This window comes from Dermacentor albipictus, chromosome 1, assembly GCF_038994185.2.
Source record: "Dermacentor albipictus isolate Rhodes 1998 colony chromosome 1, USDA_Dalb.pri_finalv2, whole genome shotgun sequence".
Taxonomy (NCBI): Eukaryota; Metazoa; Arthropoda; class Arachnida; order Ixodida; family Ixodidae; genus Dermacentor; species Dermacentor albipictus.
In genome coordinates, this window is record NC_091821.1 from 394,387,194 (window position 1) to 394,406,655 (window position 19,462).

Consider the following 19,462-nt stretch of genomic DNA (forward strand, 5'->3'; position numbering starts at 1 on the left):
CATGGACATGGAACGTGAGACCTCATGCCTTGGAGTGGGCCAGCTCATTTAGGTTGGTGAGCCCCTCTTCAAAGGACCCCATCTATGCTGGAAGCCATGTTAGCGTATGTGGGATGATCACTTTGCCCTTGAGAATACAGTGGGCTTCCTTGGTGATGGAGCTGATGGCAAAGGCTTGGACGGCAGCTTGGGAGTCGCTAAAAACACTTGGACGTTGTCTGTCAAGTAACTCGATGGCTATGGCAACATGTTTGACCGCCCCTGGGGAGGCGCATTCCACCAAGGCCACATTGATGATTGTTCCCGCATGGTCAACTGAGATGACTGTGTATCTTTATCTCCGTTGTGGGCGGCGTTGACAAAACAGTTCTCTTTAAGTTCTCTTTGAGCTTGTGAAGAAGGGCCAAGGTTCTAGCTCGTCTTCTTCCGATGTTGCAGTGTGGCTGTACATAGTGTGGAATGGGGGAGACAGTGATTTGTTCTCGCCGATTCTTGGGGAGGCCATGTCATGACATCACACTAATGTTGCCACCAGGTTTGGCATTTAAAGACCAACTTTAGCATCAAAATATATTATGTTTCCTAATATTAATACTTGCCTGATGTTACCTTTCTATGTGCAAGAAGTGTGTGGTAGCATTTCTATAATTTTGAAAATATGTCAGCTCCTTAAAAAAAGAAAAGGGAGGAAAGGAGGCTGCACGTTTAAGGAAGTGATGGTCAAGCTTTTGTGCCAACTCATTTATTTTTCACTTTGAGGGGTAACAGCACTCACACATGCAATAGAGTACTAACAAAAAGAATGCTTGTCATCGACAATGACGATGATGATGACGACAACTGCACCTACAAAGATGCATGAACACGTAATTGACATAACCATGACACAAAAGGATGCTACACTACACGCAGTGAATCATATACCACAGGAGTGTTGGTATTTGACACTGGAGAGACCTTGAGGGGTGAACTTGTGTGTCTTTTCAAACCGGGTGTAAAAATGGTGCACAACTTGAGCCACAGCTTCCAGCAACTCGGGTACTACTGGAGTACATCCCGAACAACGAAGCAAAGCCGACGGCTTTACCTGATGAGCGACAGACACGAATTTGGACAACATTCTCCACAAGCTCGCCAATTGAAGGTTTAAGTTCAGTCTAAGGATCACATAAATCTGCAGTGTCCCCACTGCCAATCTCAACAAACAAATGCTGATAATGTTGTGGACCAATTTGCAGACAAATCCATAAAATGGCCACCAAAGTGCAAATAAAGGATGAATGAAACAGACATTTACCACAATATGTGACACATTACTCGTAAATATATTGAGTAAGGTAAAAAGTAAATTCCATTCACAAACAAAATACAAACAGTGGGCATGAACAATGTCAACGAAAGCAGAATTAATGCTCAGTGTGCCCTGTGTTTAAAGGCACAGATGCAAACAGGAAAGAAATAAAAATTGTGGTAAGCACCAAGGAATCTGAATGCCACTGGGAGAAAGTGCTGGATAGGGAAAGAATATAAGCCATGTAACAGCTTTTACTGGAGATGGTCCCACAGATCACTTCAACAACAAGTTTCTGGAAACGCCATTCAATATCCCTTGGCAAGATATTTCACACATGCTGCCACGTCATTTAGAAGCAGCAGCAGCAACATGAGCATATTTTTGTTCACTTCATTGGAGTATACTTGTGTAGAGTTGTTTTTTTGTCACACAGCAGCTTCTCACAAACTTTCATGAAAAATGTGGGTGGATCCGTGAAGCCACACAAAGTTAAACAGGTTGTTACATTGATCAAATTTACAAGTAGAATAGCCCCTACCACACAAATTAAGACTTGCCATGTCCTTGTGCTGCACTAATAACATGGCAGCATATAGCAACTTCACATTACAGTCTCTGGTAGGTCTACTGGCACCAGCAGATAAATGGCCTCACAGTACAGTAGGGCTTCCATTACAAGAAAGCCCCAGAAGAAAGACATCTAAGTACCTTGTGCGTTCTATTGCATCAGCTGCTGCTCATGAGCAGTATGGGCTACAAGCTGTCTCCAGAGCTGTCGTGTGGCACTTAGAACAAATGAAAGACAAGAGAAGGACAACCACGCCCTTACTGGCAAAGCAAAATGGACAGACAGGGAAAAGATTGAGCGGTCTCCAAGCCCAGTCGCACCTTGTTGAGTGTGCTGGTTTCAGCAGCGTTGCGGTGCAACTTACAAGGATTCACCAACACGTACCAAGCATAGCTGATATTTGGGCTAATTTTGATGCAGCATGTAACAGACGGGACAAGAGGATGTGGCTAAGAAACTAATGGGCACAGACTACTAGGACAAAGTGTCGTACTTCTCAATGTTAAAGGTGAGAAGAGCCCTAAACATGGTCCACATAGAGCGGCAGCACTTACTGCCACCTATATGGTATTGGGAAAGCTTTCTACAATGCAACAAATGGAGTACTGTTCCACAGAATTCGGAACACAATGTAGAAAATGAGACAGAAAATCAGCATTGCACAATCTTTGTCCCATATTCTGTCTGGTTTGTTTAAGAATTCTCCTGCACCAACTTGACCAACAGTTTGCGCTTGCAAAACCAACAAACAAAGCACTAACTGAGAGGCCATTTCGAGCCCACATTCACTCGTGAGCATCTACACTCCAATCATGGGCACACTGCTCGCACCCTCGAGATCAGTACGAGTGGGTCTGTAGCCACACCTCGTCAGTTCTCTTGTCCAATGTGTTACCAATTTGCGCTGTGAGGCCCACCCATCAAAAACTGTTGCCACATGCGTACACGTGGCAAAGAGACGTGTGAGCACAGTGCAGCAACAACCAACTAGATGAGAAAGTGCCTTTTTTTTTCAGCAACAGCCAGTGCCCACAGAAACATAGAGAACGCAGCCAGTGCCAAGACCATGAGACATCACATGCAGTGACTACTTTCAAACATACTTTGCCTTGTCTTGATGGACGTACACACGCCACCAAGCACATCTTGTGATCAAGGACGAACTCACGCAGTGACTGCAACAAATCTTGCAACCACTTCCCTTTGCTTTCCACGAGAGATCAGTCGGTCAGTTTGTTTTTTCTCTCACTTTCAACACACGCAAACAGCACAATATACCTGCAAACACACTCATTATGCATTATGGCCATCTGCAGCTTCCGTGCAGGCTCTCACTTAAGGGGTAGAAGTGACCGAAGAATGGTTACAGTTGGCTCGGGAAGATGCAACAGCATGGACTAGCTTCATACCCAGGACAATATGCCAGGAGGTGGCTAAATCAGATACTACAATGCGAGTTCACTATTGATGCAGAACAATACCACATAGCTCAGTAAAGGGTGCCAGCTTTACATTCACGTTCATAAATGCTGCTAATGATAGGATCCTGTGAATGATACAATAAGCAAGAATATGTTCTTGCTCATGCCTGTAAAGAACAAAGGCAATTTGTACAGCTGCCTCTAACAGTTATGGTAGTTTCAAGAAGGACATGAAGTTATCTTGGAAATAGGCTCGTCTTATCAAGAGTTCAACTTAACAGAGCTGCACCGAATATATGGGAAACTAAATAAGGTCCCTGAGGTGTTCAGCTTACCAGGGAACTCGGCTCTCACAGGTAAGTCTACTGTGCTATAGTTACTAGATGCTATTGCAGAGTGTACATAAATAACGTTATGGGGAAAAAAAATGCGGGATGTCAATTGAACTTTTTTGCCATATCGGTTAATGTTGGTTTAATATAGCCACCCTTCTGGTCGATATAAGTTTTAGAAAGAAAAAGAAAATAGTTTGGGTAATGCAACTAGATCATCCTGCTAATATTTGGAGTACTTTATAGTATGCATAACATTTATGGAATGACGAATTGCTATTTCTTGACTCGAAGAATGTGCACACACGTCCTTACTAAAACAACACCTCAGTAGTTGCACAAAAGGGGGCAGCACTAATTTAGATGGTGCGATACAGTTTCGCTTTACATACTAATACTGCGTTTTCCCTGTGAAAAGCCAGTTCCAATTAATTCGTTCTTTTCAAGTTCGGCGCACCCAACCAGATCTGGTTTGCTCAAACATTCTGCAATCATGACGGTCAGTATGTGCATCACTAGACATAAATTAAGTGCAGAGGAAATGAAATCAGTTGTTATGCAGGAGGAGCTCAATGTTTTACGCAAGGTAAAGGAATGCCTCAAAGAGTTTACATAAATGTGTGCAGATGCCAGGCACAGACAGACACCCACACAACCGCCCTTCACCAACCACTCGCTGTGAAAATATGACCACGAGCAGAATATATCAAACCGCAAAAAAAAAATGGCATGGTACCATTATCCAAACATTTCGCTTGAACCCACCAGGGGTATAGTCGCAAACTATTATCCGAATCTCAACTCACTGTGGTCGTAGGAGTCGCAAGACTGTGGCATACCCGTTTTGAGATGTCATTTGCCACATTTCTACACTCAAGCGCCTGAGATCACACATCTGAAGAAGGCAGAAAAAAAAAAAAAAAGCAAGTGCTGCGAGTAACAAGTGAAAGCTGTGTGGATGACAGCATTTGCAGTTCACAAAATATGCTGCCAGTAAACTGTTCAGGTAATAAATTAAAACAATTTTTTATGACCAATGGAAAAGCAGGTCAGAAACAATTCTACCTCATACACTCGAGCCCCATTTATCTTTGTTTTGTTTTTCACTTTGGCAGGACTGCACAGTCAGCTAAAATTTTGAAACAAAGGAAGTGTTAAACAAGCACAGGGCACCCTTTGGGACCTGTGAACCTGGTAGAAATAAAAAGAAGGTCCAGTTGTACTGCATCAAATTAACAGAAGTCACCTCTATAGACCTTGCCAATGCAGACTGAAATTTATATGGTAAGCTTGAGGATCTCTACAGCAGACAATAAAAGCAAACAACCTGGTCTTCCAAGGTGAGGCACAACCTACCAGGATGCTCATCATTTTCGAAACTTAAAACCGCACCACTTACACCTCAGGGCTGTCTATATGCTGACTTTGGCTATTCTGCCATCTCTAATCCCTTTCTTGCCAATATTTTTACAGAAACACTGTCTGAACCTCGTGTTCTTTTCTTGCAGCAAAGAATGTCAGGCAGCAACAGTTCCTTTTCGTGCCTCTTTGTACATTTCAGTGAGTGGGTATAACAGTTGCAATAGAATGACCACAGCTTATTTCAAAACAAGCACGGGACAATGTAGCATCACTGGACATTGGATATTAGTCAAGGCTCATTTGTGGCACAGACATGGAAGCATTCAAAGGTTCTGCACACACAATGCTCCAAGACTTCCCTGCTTGCGTACAGGTAGTAGTTTTATCATCTCACTGTCCTTTACAACCATTCATTATTTCACCCTTTCAAGAACTACGCTGCACTCTAATAAAATGTCATTGCGGCAAGTATGTCAAAGCCATTGGTAAGCATGAAGATGCAGAATAGAATGACGGTTGATTGAGTGCCACACCTTGTAAATATCGTTAAGCATCAAGAGTGGTACTGATGAGACTGCAGTACTACCAAATTTGCTCGTGTGGTTCGACGTACCTCTGATGACATGGCAGTCACATGTTCTCTTTTTAGTTGCAGCCCTTGGAGGTGCTTATCACATGTAATATCATGACAAAGGTAATAGTTTGCGTACCACCAAGTGAAAAAAAAATTAAGAATATAAACATTTAGGTACAGTGTCTAACCCTCAACACAAGATGTAGTATTGCTTTCTGTAGTTCCTTATCTATGACAGCAATAATACAGCACCTGCCTCTCCCATGTGACAATTAACAAACTACCTGCGCATATCACTCCTTAAAACATTCACTAATCAGAGAAAACTGCAGTCAGGATAGAAGACTCCTAGTGCTAATGCAACCAGGCTATAAGTGATAATCAGTGTGCATACATTCTCACGCTGATAAAATACTAGTGGCTAACTAGTTTAATAATGAACTCATAGCAGCTATGTCCTTTTCCTACAACAGCTGCACTATGCCTGAGGTGCTAAAGGTGAAAAAAAAAAGAGAAAGATATTCCATAGACTAACTTCAAATGAAACAAGGCAGTGGCTTATGCAAATAAATGAATGAGCCAAATCCATGTTCCACAGACGAAGTGCTTGTGTTGCAAAAACACCAAGACCCCTGTTTAAGCTGTTCTGCTCTTAGACTGCATGGGCCACTGAGATTCATAAAGCTATAATTTTGATGCCGGTGGTGATGCATGCTTACTTCACAAGACACTGCTTTGACAATTCATTGAAGTGTCTCAAACTGCATGCCCAATTCTTCTATTTCAGTCAAGCGCAGAGGCATATATGCGGTTCAAAAACCATGGAAGCAGTCAGCCCCTCCCCCCTTCCTCCTTCCTCCTTTTCCCTTCCCCTCCCTAATTAAATTGCTTCACCGTTACCCGTTCGTGCAGTTTGAAAATGAGAGGTGTGCCACACTAGTTGCACACACAAATGCAGACAATACTCCTTTAAGGATGCAGCTCAGTCGGTCCATAAAACGTTCGAGGCCCATCGCACCTACAATCATTGACAGAATATGCATTATTAAGTGCTGACAAGGACCGACTCACATGCAGTTCCAAAACCTGTATAATATAGCCACGCTAATGCTGAAGTGTAGTAGACTGGGATTACCAAACCCTGAGCGCAAAAAATCCTGAGGTGGGTCTTAACGGTTACTTATTGTTTGCTGACAAGACAGTATCATTTTTGCTGCAGAACAAAACAAAACAAAACAAGAAAGTGTACCTACAAAGAAGTGAGTTCTGAAACAAAGCAAAAGTGTTTGCCAGCAATTACACAATGGCCAAGATAATGCCAAAAAACATCTTCAGTCGGAGGGACGAGCTTACTGTTGACTGTGGTCCAGCCAGTGGTCAGTGGTTCCCCCATGCACAGCGTAGTGATGGGGACAGAAAGATAAAGACAGTGTCGACGGGAAGAGATGTAAGCTTTCGAAGCCAGCTCAGATGAGGTTGTCAAGCTTCACCTGGATCTGTTCCAACTGCAACAATCAATGGAACATGATTACTAGACGTGCACATGTTAAAAAGCCCCACCAGGTAATCTAGATCCACAGAGTCATGGGGCATGAAGTGCCTTGATTGACTGATGGTTGAGTGACAGGCTTTAAAGAGACACTAAAGAGAAAAATAATTTTAGGTGTATTAGTAGATTACCCTTTTACAATACCAGAAGCGACATGCTTAGCACAAAAAAAGGGTTAGCAAGCTAGAAATAGCATTTAAACAAAAGACAGGCACCAATGCCGCCATGCTGTCCACGCACCAGATTGCAGTGACGTCACAGATTTTGAAAGCATCTGCTCAGGCCTGGTGAAATTTTTATTGATAAACATTGCCTAGATTGTACTAAAGAACAGACAATGACCAAACTTGGTAAGTTTCAAAAACTTTAACGAGCCACAATGGTCAAAATGCGAGAAAATATTTTAAAGTCCCTGAAGTGACAGTGGCAAACCAGTTGCAAGATTTCGGCATAAAATTAAAAACATTGAACTTCCGTCTTCACTTTCTGTTCCAATAATCAACCTATTAACGCGAAATTAACAAAAATAGTGTTCTGAAAGTGTATTTTATCAGTCTAGAGTCCCTTACACAAAACGAAGCAACACGAAGACTACAAGGACAAATCATAGTGGACTGCATGCTCCTCATACATTAAAGGATGACACATAGCAAGTATGGAAGTTGAGAAACACCTATGATTTAATCATAATTCGATACTAAAGTTGGGTCTCTAGATGCGGACGCAGAGGAACATTTGATGATGTCGTGTAGTGATAACGCTAGGTATGATGACATTGCTATATAATAATAGTAAAATTAAAAAAAAAGAACATTGACAGAACATTGACATGTTTTTTTAGCTGCATTCTTAAGTGGCCGCTGCAGCAATTGTAGCAACCGAGCGAGTCAATCTATCATGATGTCATGACACACACCTGCTGGCTAACAAAACTGGTTCGTAGAAACAAGTGTTATAATGAGTAATGTGGGTATTTAGGGTGCTCTGATGCAAGCCAGTATTTCTGCTAAGGATTCAAGGGCTTGGACCTTTTTTTAACAAACTCACACACACTTGCACACACATACGACAAGTAAAGGAAATATCATGCCAGTGCTATTTTAATGTGCCTCTAAAATTTGGTGTACAAATGTCTGGTAAAGACAACCATAACAAAATAAGACCGCTGCTAAGAGGATTCAAGCTAGCAAGCCAGCACTCAGTGGCAGAACAGGTCAGCCAAAGTCACCATAGCAGGTAGGCAAGTGACTGCACCTGGGCGCAGACTGCTGTTGATGACTCACTTATGATCTATCTATCTGTTATGTTCAGTATTTTCTGGTCTATAAGTAGAGGTACTTTCCAATGTGTTTGCTGGTGCTTGTTATACAATGGTGTGACCTATATATTCAATAAACCATGCGAAGCAGCATTCTCAAAGAAATCAAATCTCATATTAACAGTGCAGCGACCACTGGTACAGATGTTAGCTCCTATGGCTCGCTGTGTAGGCAGCGCGGTTGCAGCAATGAAGGTTGCCAGCATGGTCTCCATGATATTGGTGCTTTCGTGATCGAAGACCACACAATAGTTTGTTATTATTGCTCAATTTTTCAGTGGTTGAAGTTCTTGACAGTGCGTTGGAGGACGAGGCCTTCAATGGCTTTGAGTGAAGTGCAATAGATGATAGTTTATGCACCTAAGAGAAATGGTAATTGATGATTTGTTTCTGCTAGAATCTACAACTCAAAAATTTTTACATTAATTTGGTGCCCTGAAATTGATAAGTTCTGCATTTTGTGATGAGTGCACATGCGTGCATTGTTTCATTATGCCAACTGAGGTAAAGTTGGTGTGTTTTATACACCGGCACGACTTATATACCAATTTCTTATTTTTTTTTTTGAACTTGCGATAAGTGGGAGGGCAACTGATACAGAGGAGCAAGTTATAATCCACAATATACGGTACTTCCGCAATACAGTTTAAACCAGATATCAAGAGCTTGAATGGGAAAGAAAGTTTGGTGTATATAAAAACATGGAAAATAAAATAGATGAATGCTATCAAATTAAGATACCTCATGTTTTTCAACCTTTACACTTGGAAAGTGTAATCCTTTTATTATGTGCAAGATTATGTATGGCAGAGTTTTGACAACTTCAAAAACATGCATTGCTACTCATTTAAATCCCGCCACACTAGGCAGTGAGAGAGGTGCACCTGTGTGTAGAGGTTGAAGAGCTGTCCATGTGAAAACTGCAACAGCAGATGATCATGTGCAGCTCCTGTGGAGACGACAAGATCCACCAGAGCCTGAAGCCTCTTGGATCGTGCCGCAGACTGCTGAGCTGTCCGGACTTGCACCTCCCAGTCCACATTTTGAAGCTGCACAATTATGTGTGTATGTGTGATCACATACATGTGTGAGCCACAAACATACTCATTTTGACATGTATAGCAATTCGTATGTGCAAGTACAGTACAGAATAAAAGTTTAGAGGCCACAGTACTAGCAAAAAAAAATTAATTTTTTCTAGCACAGCCGTGCAAATGTGATGTTGTCTTAATGCATGATGATAGTAAAACAGGCACTTTTATGCCCCGGCTGCGAAAAAAAACATCTTTAGTGGCACCTGTGGTCCCCACACTGTTGCTCTCAACTGTCCATGTATGTCCGTTAAGGAGTTAGGAGAACTCGCTTAAGTGCACCTCTAGAGATACAAGAAGCATGATCACAAAAAGAAAACTTGGTCTCAGAACTTAACAAAATGTTATATTTATGAAGTTCTGAACATGCAAAGATGAGCTTAAACAGCTTATACCTGCCCACAAAAGCTTTCCTGGTCAAGCAATGAGCATGGAGCTGAAGAGGTGCACTGCATAGGACGTACACCTCAGAACGAAACGTGCCACTCGATAGGCTGCAGGATGTTTGAAGTTTTTGTAAGTATTCACACTTGAAAAGCTTGTGGGCTGGTGTACAACATTGAATTAGCTCTGCATTCCCTATGTTCAACTTAGTAAATATTAAAACTCTTTGACAACAATGCCCTTACTCAAATACGTACCTCAATCTCTAGGCCTTTTCTATGCCACGTGGACGGCAGTATAACACTCCTTTAGTAAAATGACATGGAGGTTGCTGGGCTAAACTTGCATAATTCAGCAACTGCTCTGGAGATGCAAATGGAGATGGCCCACAAATAACTCTTCATAGTGCAAATCCCCGAGGAGGGTTACTGAGATATGAGATACACTGTTAGCTTCAGTCGGGATGCAGAGCTGTTACACACTACGTGGAGTCAAGCAAGAGCTTTGGTGCTAGGCAAGTTTCTGGATATGAAAAATAGCCTGCTCAGTGATGATACAAAAAATGCTCCGCTCTGAAGTTAACAGCATTCAACAACGCACTGACCTGTCTGGGAGCAAGGGAGCGCTGCTTCAGCTGCTCAACAAGCTGCTTGGCATGGCTTGTCCACGACTGCACCATGCACTGAACCTGATGTGGAACAAAAATGGTGAGATTGTATGAATGATGACTGACCGCCAATTCCATATTGTGTTATTGCTGCAGCAATGCGACTCAGTGGTCACTCTGGTGTAATACCTTGTTAGCATCGCAGCACTTTTCCAGAAAGTATGCGAACAGAAGAATGACCGTTTACATGCTATGGTCCTTCCACAACCTACTTAATTGACACACTTTCTCACCATTTCTTTTTTTCACTAGTTGTCTACTACAATGTCACATAGAAGTTAACGAGTGAAAGACAGTACAATGAATGTTTATGCAATGCACCTTGTTTTCATCCATGCCCAGATCAGTCAGCTGGGTTCGCAGTACCTGCGGCTTGGCCAAGTGGAATGCAGCCTACACAGAAGGTGGAAACAAAACAATGAAATGTTTAAAAATAGAAGCCATAACATGACAAGCCAAGTTCAAGAAAGGTCGGTGCTTGAGTGCTTTAAAGGATCATTTAAACAGAAAAATGTCTTAAGCTTTATTAGTAATTTGCTCTTCTGCATCAACACTATATATATATATATATATATATATGTATCTTGCTGTGAGAAGGGGTTTGGTTCAGAAAAGGTGCTAAAATGAAAGAGGCGGGTTCCCACATCAGCTTGCTGCAATGCCACAAATTTTTACAGCATCTGTGTGGGCCTAGCTATATTGATTTATCAACAAATATGGGCGACAGTGTATTCCAAAATAGCCAAATACTGAACTTAGCAAGTTTTGAGAACATTTACTGAGCCACAAAGGCTTATATACTGTACTACAAGAAAAGTCTTTAAAATACATAATGTCGAATTGATGTAACAGGGCTGGGGCTAAGGCATGAGACAACAGAAATTGAATTTTGGCCTTGAATTTCTTTTCTAGGAATTAAAAAAAATTATTATAAAAAATTATCATTCTAAATTGATCTAATGTTTCTTCTTAGTGTCTTTTTAAGCCCCATTAAACGAAAAATAAAAGCAACAGACATGAGTGCAAGGTAGGCAGTTATATCATACTGAAATGTTCAAATCCAAGTAAGGAAGGTGTGTTCCACCTTTTCACTGCAGACCTTAATTAACAACAACAACAACGACGACGACGACGATGGCGACAACAACAACAACGACGACAATGACAACGACAACAACAACACAGTGATAGAAAATAGATTTAGCTTCAAACAAATTAACACAAGCCAAAAAGGTTCCCAAAGAATGTAAATGCATTATTTTCAGTTATAAAACATTATTTAATGTCTTTACTTTCCTGTTCTGTCAACTTCAAGAAAGGATACATGCCTGCAACACAAAAACATAATTTTGACAGGTACCTGAAATCTCTCCTAAAAGGTCAAGCCTGCTTGCCCCTACGAAATCAGAATAGCTTTAGACTTTTTAACTGCAAATAGCTTTTTTAAATGCAACTTAATGCTGAGAAAAAAAAAAAGTCCACTGAAGCAAAAGCTTTATAATGTGCCCAAGCCAGACAATTATTTTCTTAGAAGCCTCACAAAGTATCCCCGACTACACTTGGCTTCACACATAGCAGGTAACATGAATGCTTAGAGAGACTTCTCTCAACACTTGCCTTCGTGACGAAAATGTAGTGTGTCACATAGAAATAAAAATATGAGTATGCATCATGTAATTTGATATAAAAAGGTCTCATACTTCTATGTAATGGAATGTGACATATTTATTACATGAAACGCATTGCAAACTTGAACATATTTGCCATCAAATGAATTGAGTGACACATCTCTTGTGAACAACGGCCACAGCGCACTGCTCGCATTTACAACAAAAACATACTTCATCCTAGAAAGTACAACAGTGCACAAATAACATGTCATTTGATGTAACTTTACGCCCACAAGCTGTAGTTGTAACATATGTAGTAGTTGTCCCATAAGAAGCAACACAGATCAACGCAACTGTGCTGCAATACGAGTGCAATGAGACTTCAATGGCCACATTATTAGTGTAGCTTCCATAGCACTGCCTGCTAAGTATTAAATTAAAAATTAATAAAAGAATTAAAAGGAATAGGGGTGCTAACAATTAGCGGCCAATCGAGCGGGAAATCATGCGTGCACATCTTCTGACAAGCAGGAGAAATGCCAGGCACAGAGAGACCCCCCGCCAGAGGGTGAGCTAGCTGAAACGGTGAGCATTGGTAAATGTGTGGCTCTGTTGCTTACTTAACTGAAAAAAAAAAAAACGGAGTGCTGCAATAAGAAGCGTGCAAAGTTGTTTATGGAGTCTGCAGTAGTGGCAGTTTATGAAATACTTCTATGTTGCAGGATGCGCTCTGTCGGCCACCATGTCTCAGTGAAAATAATTCGCCTGCACGACATCCAATTATTTGCAGGACATTTTGTAGCAGTCTTTAAAACATTTCTTTAGCACATTAAACAGATTCTCAAAGAGTAAGGTGCGACACCTTCTAGTCAGTATTTGCGTAATGTGACCCTATAATTTGTTGAGTGACATGTCTTCAAGGGCTCCAGATCACTGAAGCTAAGCAACATTTCGTTGAACAGTTGATATCGGAAGGAGACAGACCATCTGGATTGCAATGATATGACTGAATTTTAATGCCTAGAGACTATTTAAAATATTGTCATCTTTGTGCTAGTGCTTCCCTTGAAAATAGTGTTCCCCCAGTAAATCGATACGTTTGGCCTCGAAGGTGCATGCATGCATGCGTGTGTGTGCATACTTTATAGAGATATGGCATAAGCTACCTGTGGGCATATGCAGCCACAAAAACCACCAAAGAGCATAAGCTGCGATACTGTAAGGCAGGCTTTCAAAGGCATGCCTACTTGGCAGAACAGCCTAGTGGCACTATCAATGTCATCGCTACAACAGCCACCTCAGCTCACCTTAAGGGGAAGCTTTCACTCGAGAACAACTTCGATTCTGATGTTCACTAGGGTTGAAGATTGGGCGAGTTGGTATTGCATTCTAGAATTGGTATAGTGCAACATACAAAGGAAGAAACAAGCCGAGCCGGCCAGATAAAGGAACAGAGCACTGACTTCCAAATGGTTTATTAGCGAGTTGCACGAAATATATACCTACAAGAAAGAATCAGGACAAGTCATCACAATACTTCACAAAACGTCACACTGATAGAAGGCTACACCATCATGGGTCACAGAACGCACAATTTCGTCATGCAAGGTTAAATTGATCAAGAAATCTTGCTTCCTGTGAAGATAGGCACAAAGATGCCGCGCAAACGCACGTGCTGCCAGCCCTTGCTATGAAATCAGCTTCAATGATATCAACTTCACACCGATAAAAATTCGGTTTACATCCACAGTCGCGACAGTGAATTCCTAAGTGTCCCTGTATAGCCCGGTGGATTCTGAATTCCCCATTCAAATAGATTTGAAACACAGAAATGTATTGGGGCACTATAATGCAAAGCTATTCAAAACTTTTCTATTCCAATTCTGCAATTAACCCTCCACGATTGGCAAAAAATTTTGGACCACCCTCACTCCGCCTGCCTGTCACGCGACCTAACGAGAACGGCGAAAACACCCCATTTGATATGATATGTGCACACTGATTATGCATGATTATACCAAATGAAATAAATGTAATTATTTCTGATCTGACACCTTTTTTGCCATTTGCCCTCTGCTTTTGGTCAAGCGTTTTTGGGTTGCACTCACTTCGCCTGTCTTTCATGCAACGCCATAAAACCGCAGAAACTTACTGCATCAAAGTGACATGCACGCGTTAAAGGCGCATTAATCTGCCGAACAAAACTGAATTTTTGTTTCTGAATAGCGGGGCAGTGCCCAATTTCAAAAGGAATAGAAGATGGCTACCCGCCGATTGCTCTGGCACTGGCAAGTCAGAGCTGCCGGGGAACGTGGATTTATTTGCATATAATAAACATTTTTCCACGGCAGTATAACGTTATCGAGCCTTTTCGACACATATACAACATTGCTCTGCCAACTGTACTTTGCTGAGGATCCATTTTAGCAGAATTTTTAACCTTCCATTGCACACTGCCACAATTTTCGACGAGCGACCGCAAGCTAAGCAAGGGAAAACGGATCAGTAGCAGACGCTGGCACCACCCTTTTCTACCAGTTATCTGCTTTCACTGTGCTGGCTCTGCCCCATCGAAACCCTCTCCACTTGAGCGTGCTCCTCGCCTCATGTCAGCCAATTAGATAAGAAAAACTGCTCAATGTATACAATGCTATCCGCTTTGAAAGCAAAATAAGTGTCCTCCTATAAATGAGGACCTCATTTGATTGGGCTTTTCAAACAACACTGCGGGTTACCGCCTGATGCTTGTGTCGGTGGTTACGTAAACTTGGTGCCAGGAGATTGAAACAAAAACAGATTGGAATAGTTTTACGTTATAGGGTCCCTGGTTAGACAACTACTGAACTGATCTGAATTAAATTTGTTGCATTTATGAGGAAAATCTGAATTCTTCCAACTGTAGGAAGCAGAATTTTAAATTATGGCCTTATGTATTTTACAAGAATTACCTAAAATTGACAATCGGCAAAAAAGATCGAAACAAAGTGTGTACAAATCAATCATTTAGTGCCAAAAACAACCCTGAAACAATCAATGTTTAGTGAAAAGTAAGGCACCACTTACTTGTTCCAAGATGAAGGAGAGGGACTCCAGAAGAAGGGTAACATCCTGTGCATTGCAGTTGAAAGCCCGCTGCAACTTCTGTTCTTCCTCTTCCGTGAAGCTGCGTTCATCCTGGAACAAATGCATTCAGGTGGGCCCTCTCACAACGTGTTCTCTCTCATTATTGGCAACTTTCAAGATTGCTTGTGGTTTGTGACATTGTCCAAGAACTCGAGACCACTAGCAGTAGCAGTTATCACAATGCAAGGTGCTCCCGAAGTACACATTACAAATAAATGGATCCAAAAGAATGCTTTTTCCTAGTTATATACAAAGACACAAGAAAATTGCTAGTATTTATCTAGCAGTATTGCACGGAATAATTCAGTGTACGTGTGCAGTTTACATTTGTTGTTTGAAAAACAAGAATAATTCCTCTCTGAACAGCTTACAAACACTCAGAGAGCACTATACATCAAAAATGTTGCACTTTAGCAACAGTGTTCGAACAGTGAAATCACGTCTGTGTGCAGAAGTTATGTGCAGCAGACACAACTTGGTGCCAGAGCTACAGCAAGTCAGCACGTAAGGCAGTCCCACGTGTGAGGGTACTAGCCACTGTGCTGATTCTGCATAACTATTTTTGCTACATGATAAGCTGTTATTTGAATCCAAAATGTGAGACATCAAGGTTGACAGCTTGGAGACAGTGCCTACAGACGTGCAAGGCATATCACAGTCATGCTAAACAGCACAACATGATATGCATGCAAGTTTCCAAAGGCCAATGCAACTGATTCGTTCACTTTTAACCATGCAGAATGAACCTACTGTAAAGGCCTGCCAATGGCCTTCGAAGACTTAACATTCCAACCAATCACAACAACCAACCTCATGCTGCAAGCAGAAAACGCCTGGGCAGTACAAGAGTCTGTTGTAAGATGGTGACAAGGAGGTGCAATAAATTTTCACAAATGTAGCCTAGACATATGTTGTCACAAGGCTTCTGTTTTTAAGAATAACGAGGAAGAGACAAGTAGTGCTTCAGTTTCAGCAATAATGAATGACCATTATCAGCAGAGTATGTGTTCAGTTACCATTAGTTCAGCATTTTACTAGCTTATTATGCACACTGAAGTGTAGAAAATAAGACAAGGATGCAGAAATACAAGGACAAGTACTCAAAGAAACAGCATCAGGAGGCAAAATATAATGGCAACATGAGCCAAATGGCCTTGTTTATCGCTTTGTTGACTACTACTTTAAGACTTATTCCCAGCTGGACATACTAGATCATTTTATGTCCACCAGCAGTAGTAGCAGGCACGAGGTGCTGTATTGACAACAATCAGTGAGGCTGAATTCATATCTTATACAGCATAGAATTCAGCAACTTATAACCAATGACAACTGATTGTGTCTTTTATGCATAAGGCCTGCACACTATGCTAATATTCTGCATCAGCTTTTCAGAAAACAGGGGCGGCTGCAGAAGGTATCCATGAGAATGCAGTGTCAACATGCCTGTTGCCTTTCACCTCCCTATAGAGCACTATTCTTAGGAAATTAGACAAAAAGATTGGTGAAATAAGTATACATATAGCAAAAAGAAGAATGGGAAAACAATAAATGTGAGGAAAAAGATAAGGCAAAAAGCAGGCTGTTGCAGCATTTATTTATTTCTCACTTCTTGGTAACAACGGACAGCTCTGAAAACACTTGAAGCATGATCTCAGCCACCTTTGTACAGGAAATCTACTAGTAGATGGTTTAGACTCATGGGCAAGCCTGATAGCAAAATTTCATGTGAGCACTAGGGATGTGAGGTGCCCTGACCATGCAAAGACGTACAAGCTTACCTTGCATGGCAGCTTCTGTAAAATTCTTGCGAGCAGTGCACTGAACTTGGTGTCGTCCAGCTGGTTTATAAGCTTCACCGCCTGCTCCAGCCTGTACATGTAAAAATAATAATGCAGTATTCTGTATACAACGACTTAATATTATGCAGGAAGAACATGTCTCGATAACAAGAGCAAAATCCAAGAAAAGTAAGCTTACTCACATACTCAAGAAAGCATAATAGAATAGTGTGCACAAGAGACATAAAGAAAGACACTTGCACAGATTAAATGTTGATGCAAAAAGTGCTAGCTTGCTAGTAAGTCAGCAAATGGAAGACTGCAATTTTAAAAAGAAATCTGCTAATCGCATACAACCATATGTTGGTAGCAAGCAGATCACTACTAGCAGATGGCAAATTTACATTCAAGCAAATAAAGGTGTCATATCGGGCATTAATATTTGTCTAGCTTGACCGGTGTTGCACAGGACACATTCGATCGCGATCGAGCCTGATCGGGATCGAATTTCTCCACTGCGATTTGTTCACTTGCGCAGGTTGAGGAAAGGAGCCAATCACAATCGATCGTGTGGCAACGGTACTAAATACTTTCGCACACTGTCTCCGTTGCGATTTATTGCACGTAAGAATAAATACGCAGCTTTATCAACAGTATAAGTAGCCTTTTACGAACATCTGAAATTTTAAAATAAACTTTATTTAATGTATCTGATCCTATTCATAGGCTAAATGAGTGCGATGGGGCAGTCTCTCATTAGAAACTGTCGCACCTTGTATAAATGTTGTGCAGCGCACTTAACTAGCCGCAAAACTATCCCCCCCCCCTCTATTTAAGAAGACGCGAAGCGTGCTTTACAAAATACAAGCAGAAAACACATCTCTCAACTGTCTTCGTGCACCCTGGCCACTAAATAGGGCTTTGTGCAATCACAATGATAACATTGTTGGCTGGGATCGCACGAATTGAGCAGGCAACTTTTTTTTTTAATTCTTTCTTTTTTTGTAATTTCTTTCTTAGGTGACGTTTCCACTGACTTTGTGCACGAAACTTGTTGCTATCTCAAGAATCGGAAGCGATTTTCAATAGCCGAGACATAAGAAAACTGTTACAAAAACGCTCCACAGAGCCAACGGCGGCAGCGAAAGTGAATTGTTCGCTCTGCGGTGCCACTTCCGGGGTCGCCGTAGGAGACGACGCAATGCTGCACAGCGGTACAAAACGTACAAGCCGAAAATGCACAACCCGTCTTTAGTTTTCCTACGTCAAGCGATCACAAACTGTTCACAGAACCCTGTTTTATAAGACAGAAACGACGCTTAGAGACAAGTTTATCAGCAATTTGCGCGCAAGGCGTTATGTATGAAGCCCAGGCGGTCCAGGGGCGACAACGTTCACATGCTTTTGCCGCCGCTGAATTTTGCTTTACGGCGCATTTGATTGCGCAATACACGCGAGTCATTTTTGAGACTCGGACGGAACCGAAACGGAAACGAAACCCAATCGCGCTGAAGTGTGCACGCGTCTCCACTGCAAGATCTCGCGCCATTCAAAGCTAGGCCACAAATGTGTGTCAAGGTTTCTAGGCCATGCACGCCGCCCGGCGATATTGATTGGGAACACCGGTCAGCCAGCGGGGCTACGTCCAGCCGTTAAAGATCTAGTTTCGAAACGTGAATCACAGGCGGCAGATTTGGCCCAAGAAAGTGACACCACAGTAGGAATGAAATCACACATATCGGAACGGCGGGGTGGTAGCGTGGGAGGAACCTTGGCATCAAGGTTATCAAGCGCTCGGTTCAAGAAGAAAAAAGAGTGACTCAGAGCTCTGGCCTGCACGCAGAGCAGCCGCCCCATATCTTATTGCACTGGCAGGAGTAATGACGGGACTCGTCACTGCCGAACAGGAAAAAGAATGTGAATATTTACCGGACTGTTTTGGTGAACATAGAGACAGTCATCGCTTTCCAGTGCGTCCAAAGTGCACTTGTTGCTATGCTACAGCAACGCCTCCTATAGCTATATGCCTGGAACGTCGCTCTCTTTTCCATAGGGAGCTCTCTGCCGAGTTTTGCGACCATGCGCCGCAGTACGGCGCGCGCCACCGTACCGGTCCCCATGGCAACCACTGCCGCCGCCGCCGAAAGCTCACGACGCGCCAGCCACTTGTCTGCCGACGTCGCTCCCGGCTGGCTCCCGGTAGCCGCGCCACCGGCGTGTTTACAAGGGCTGGCCGCAAGAGGCGCTCGCCACCGTACCAAAAGGAGGAGAGTACACGCGAGGGAAGGGCAGCGCGTTTGCGGCTCACGTTCCAGGCATTGTATATTATAGGAGGCGTTGGCTACAGAGGTAGAAAAAAACGAGCGATGGTCGCGCCAACGCGGACGACCC

The 19,462-nt window shown here is 42.3% G+C and overlaps 1 protein-coding gene across 1 annotated transcript; it reads right to left on the bottom strand.

The window, feature by feature from the left end:
* Positions 1 to 720: 720 nt before the first annotated feature.
* LOC135914718 (COMM domain-containing protein 10-like) lies at positions 721 to 19,197 on the bottom strand. Its single transcript, XM_065447658.2, has 7 exons — positions 19,001 to 19,197; positions 17,072 to 17,162; positions 15,234 to 15,344; positions 10,882 to 10,953; positions 10,498 to 10,581; positions 9,303 to 9,467; positions 721 to 7,056 (listed from the first exon to the last, which is right to left on the bottom strand). The coding sequence occupies exons 1-7, from the start codon at positions 19,189 to 19,191 to the stop codon at positions 7,018 to 7,020; spliced, it is 753 nt and encodes a 250-aa protein (XP_065303730.1). The 5' UTR covers positions 19,192 to 19,197; the 3' UTR covers positions 721 to 7,017.
* Between the last annotated feature and the right edge of the window lie 265 nt (positions 19,198 to 19,462).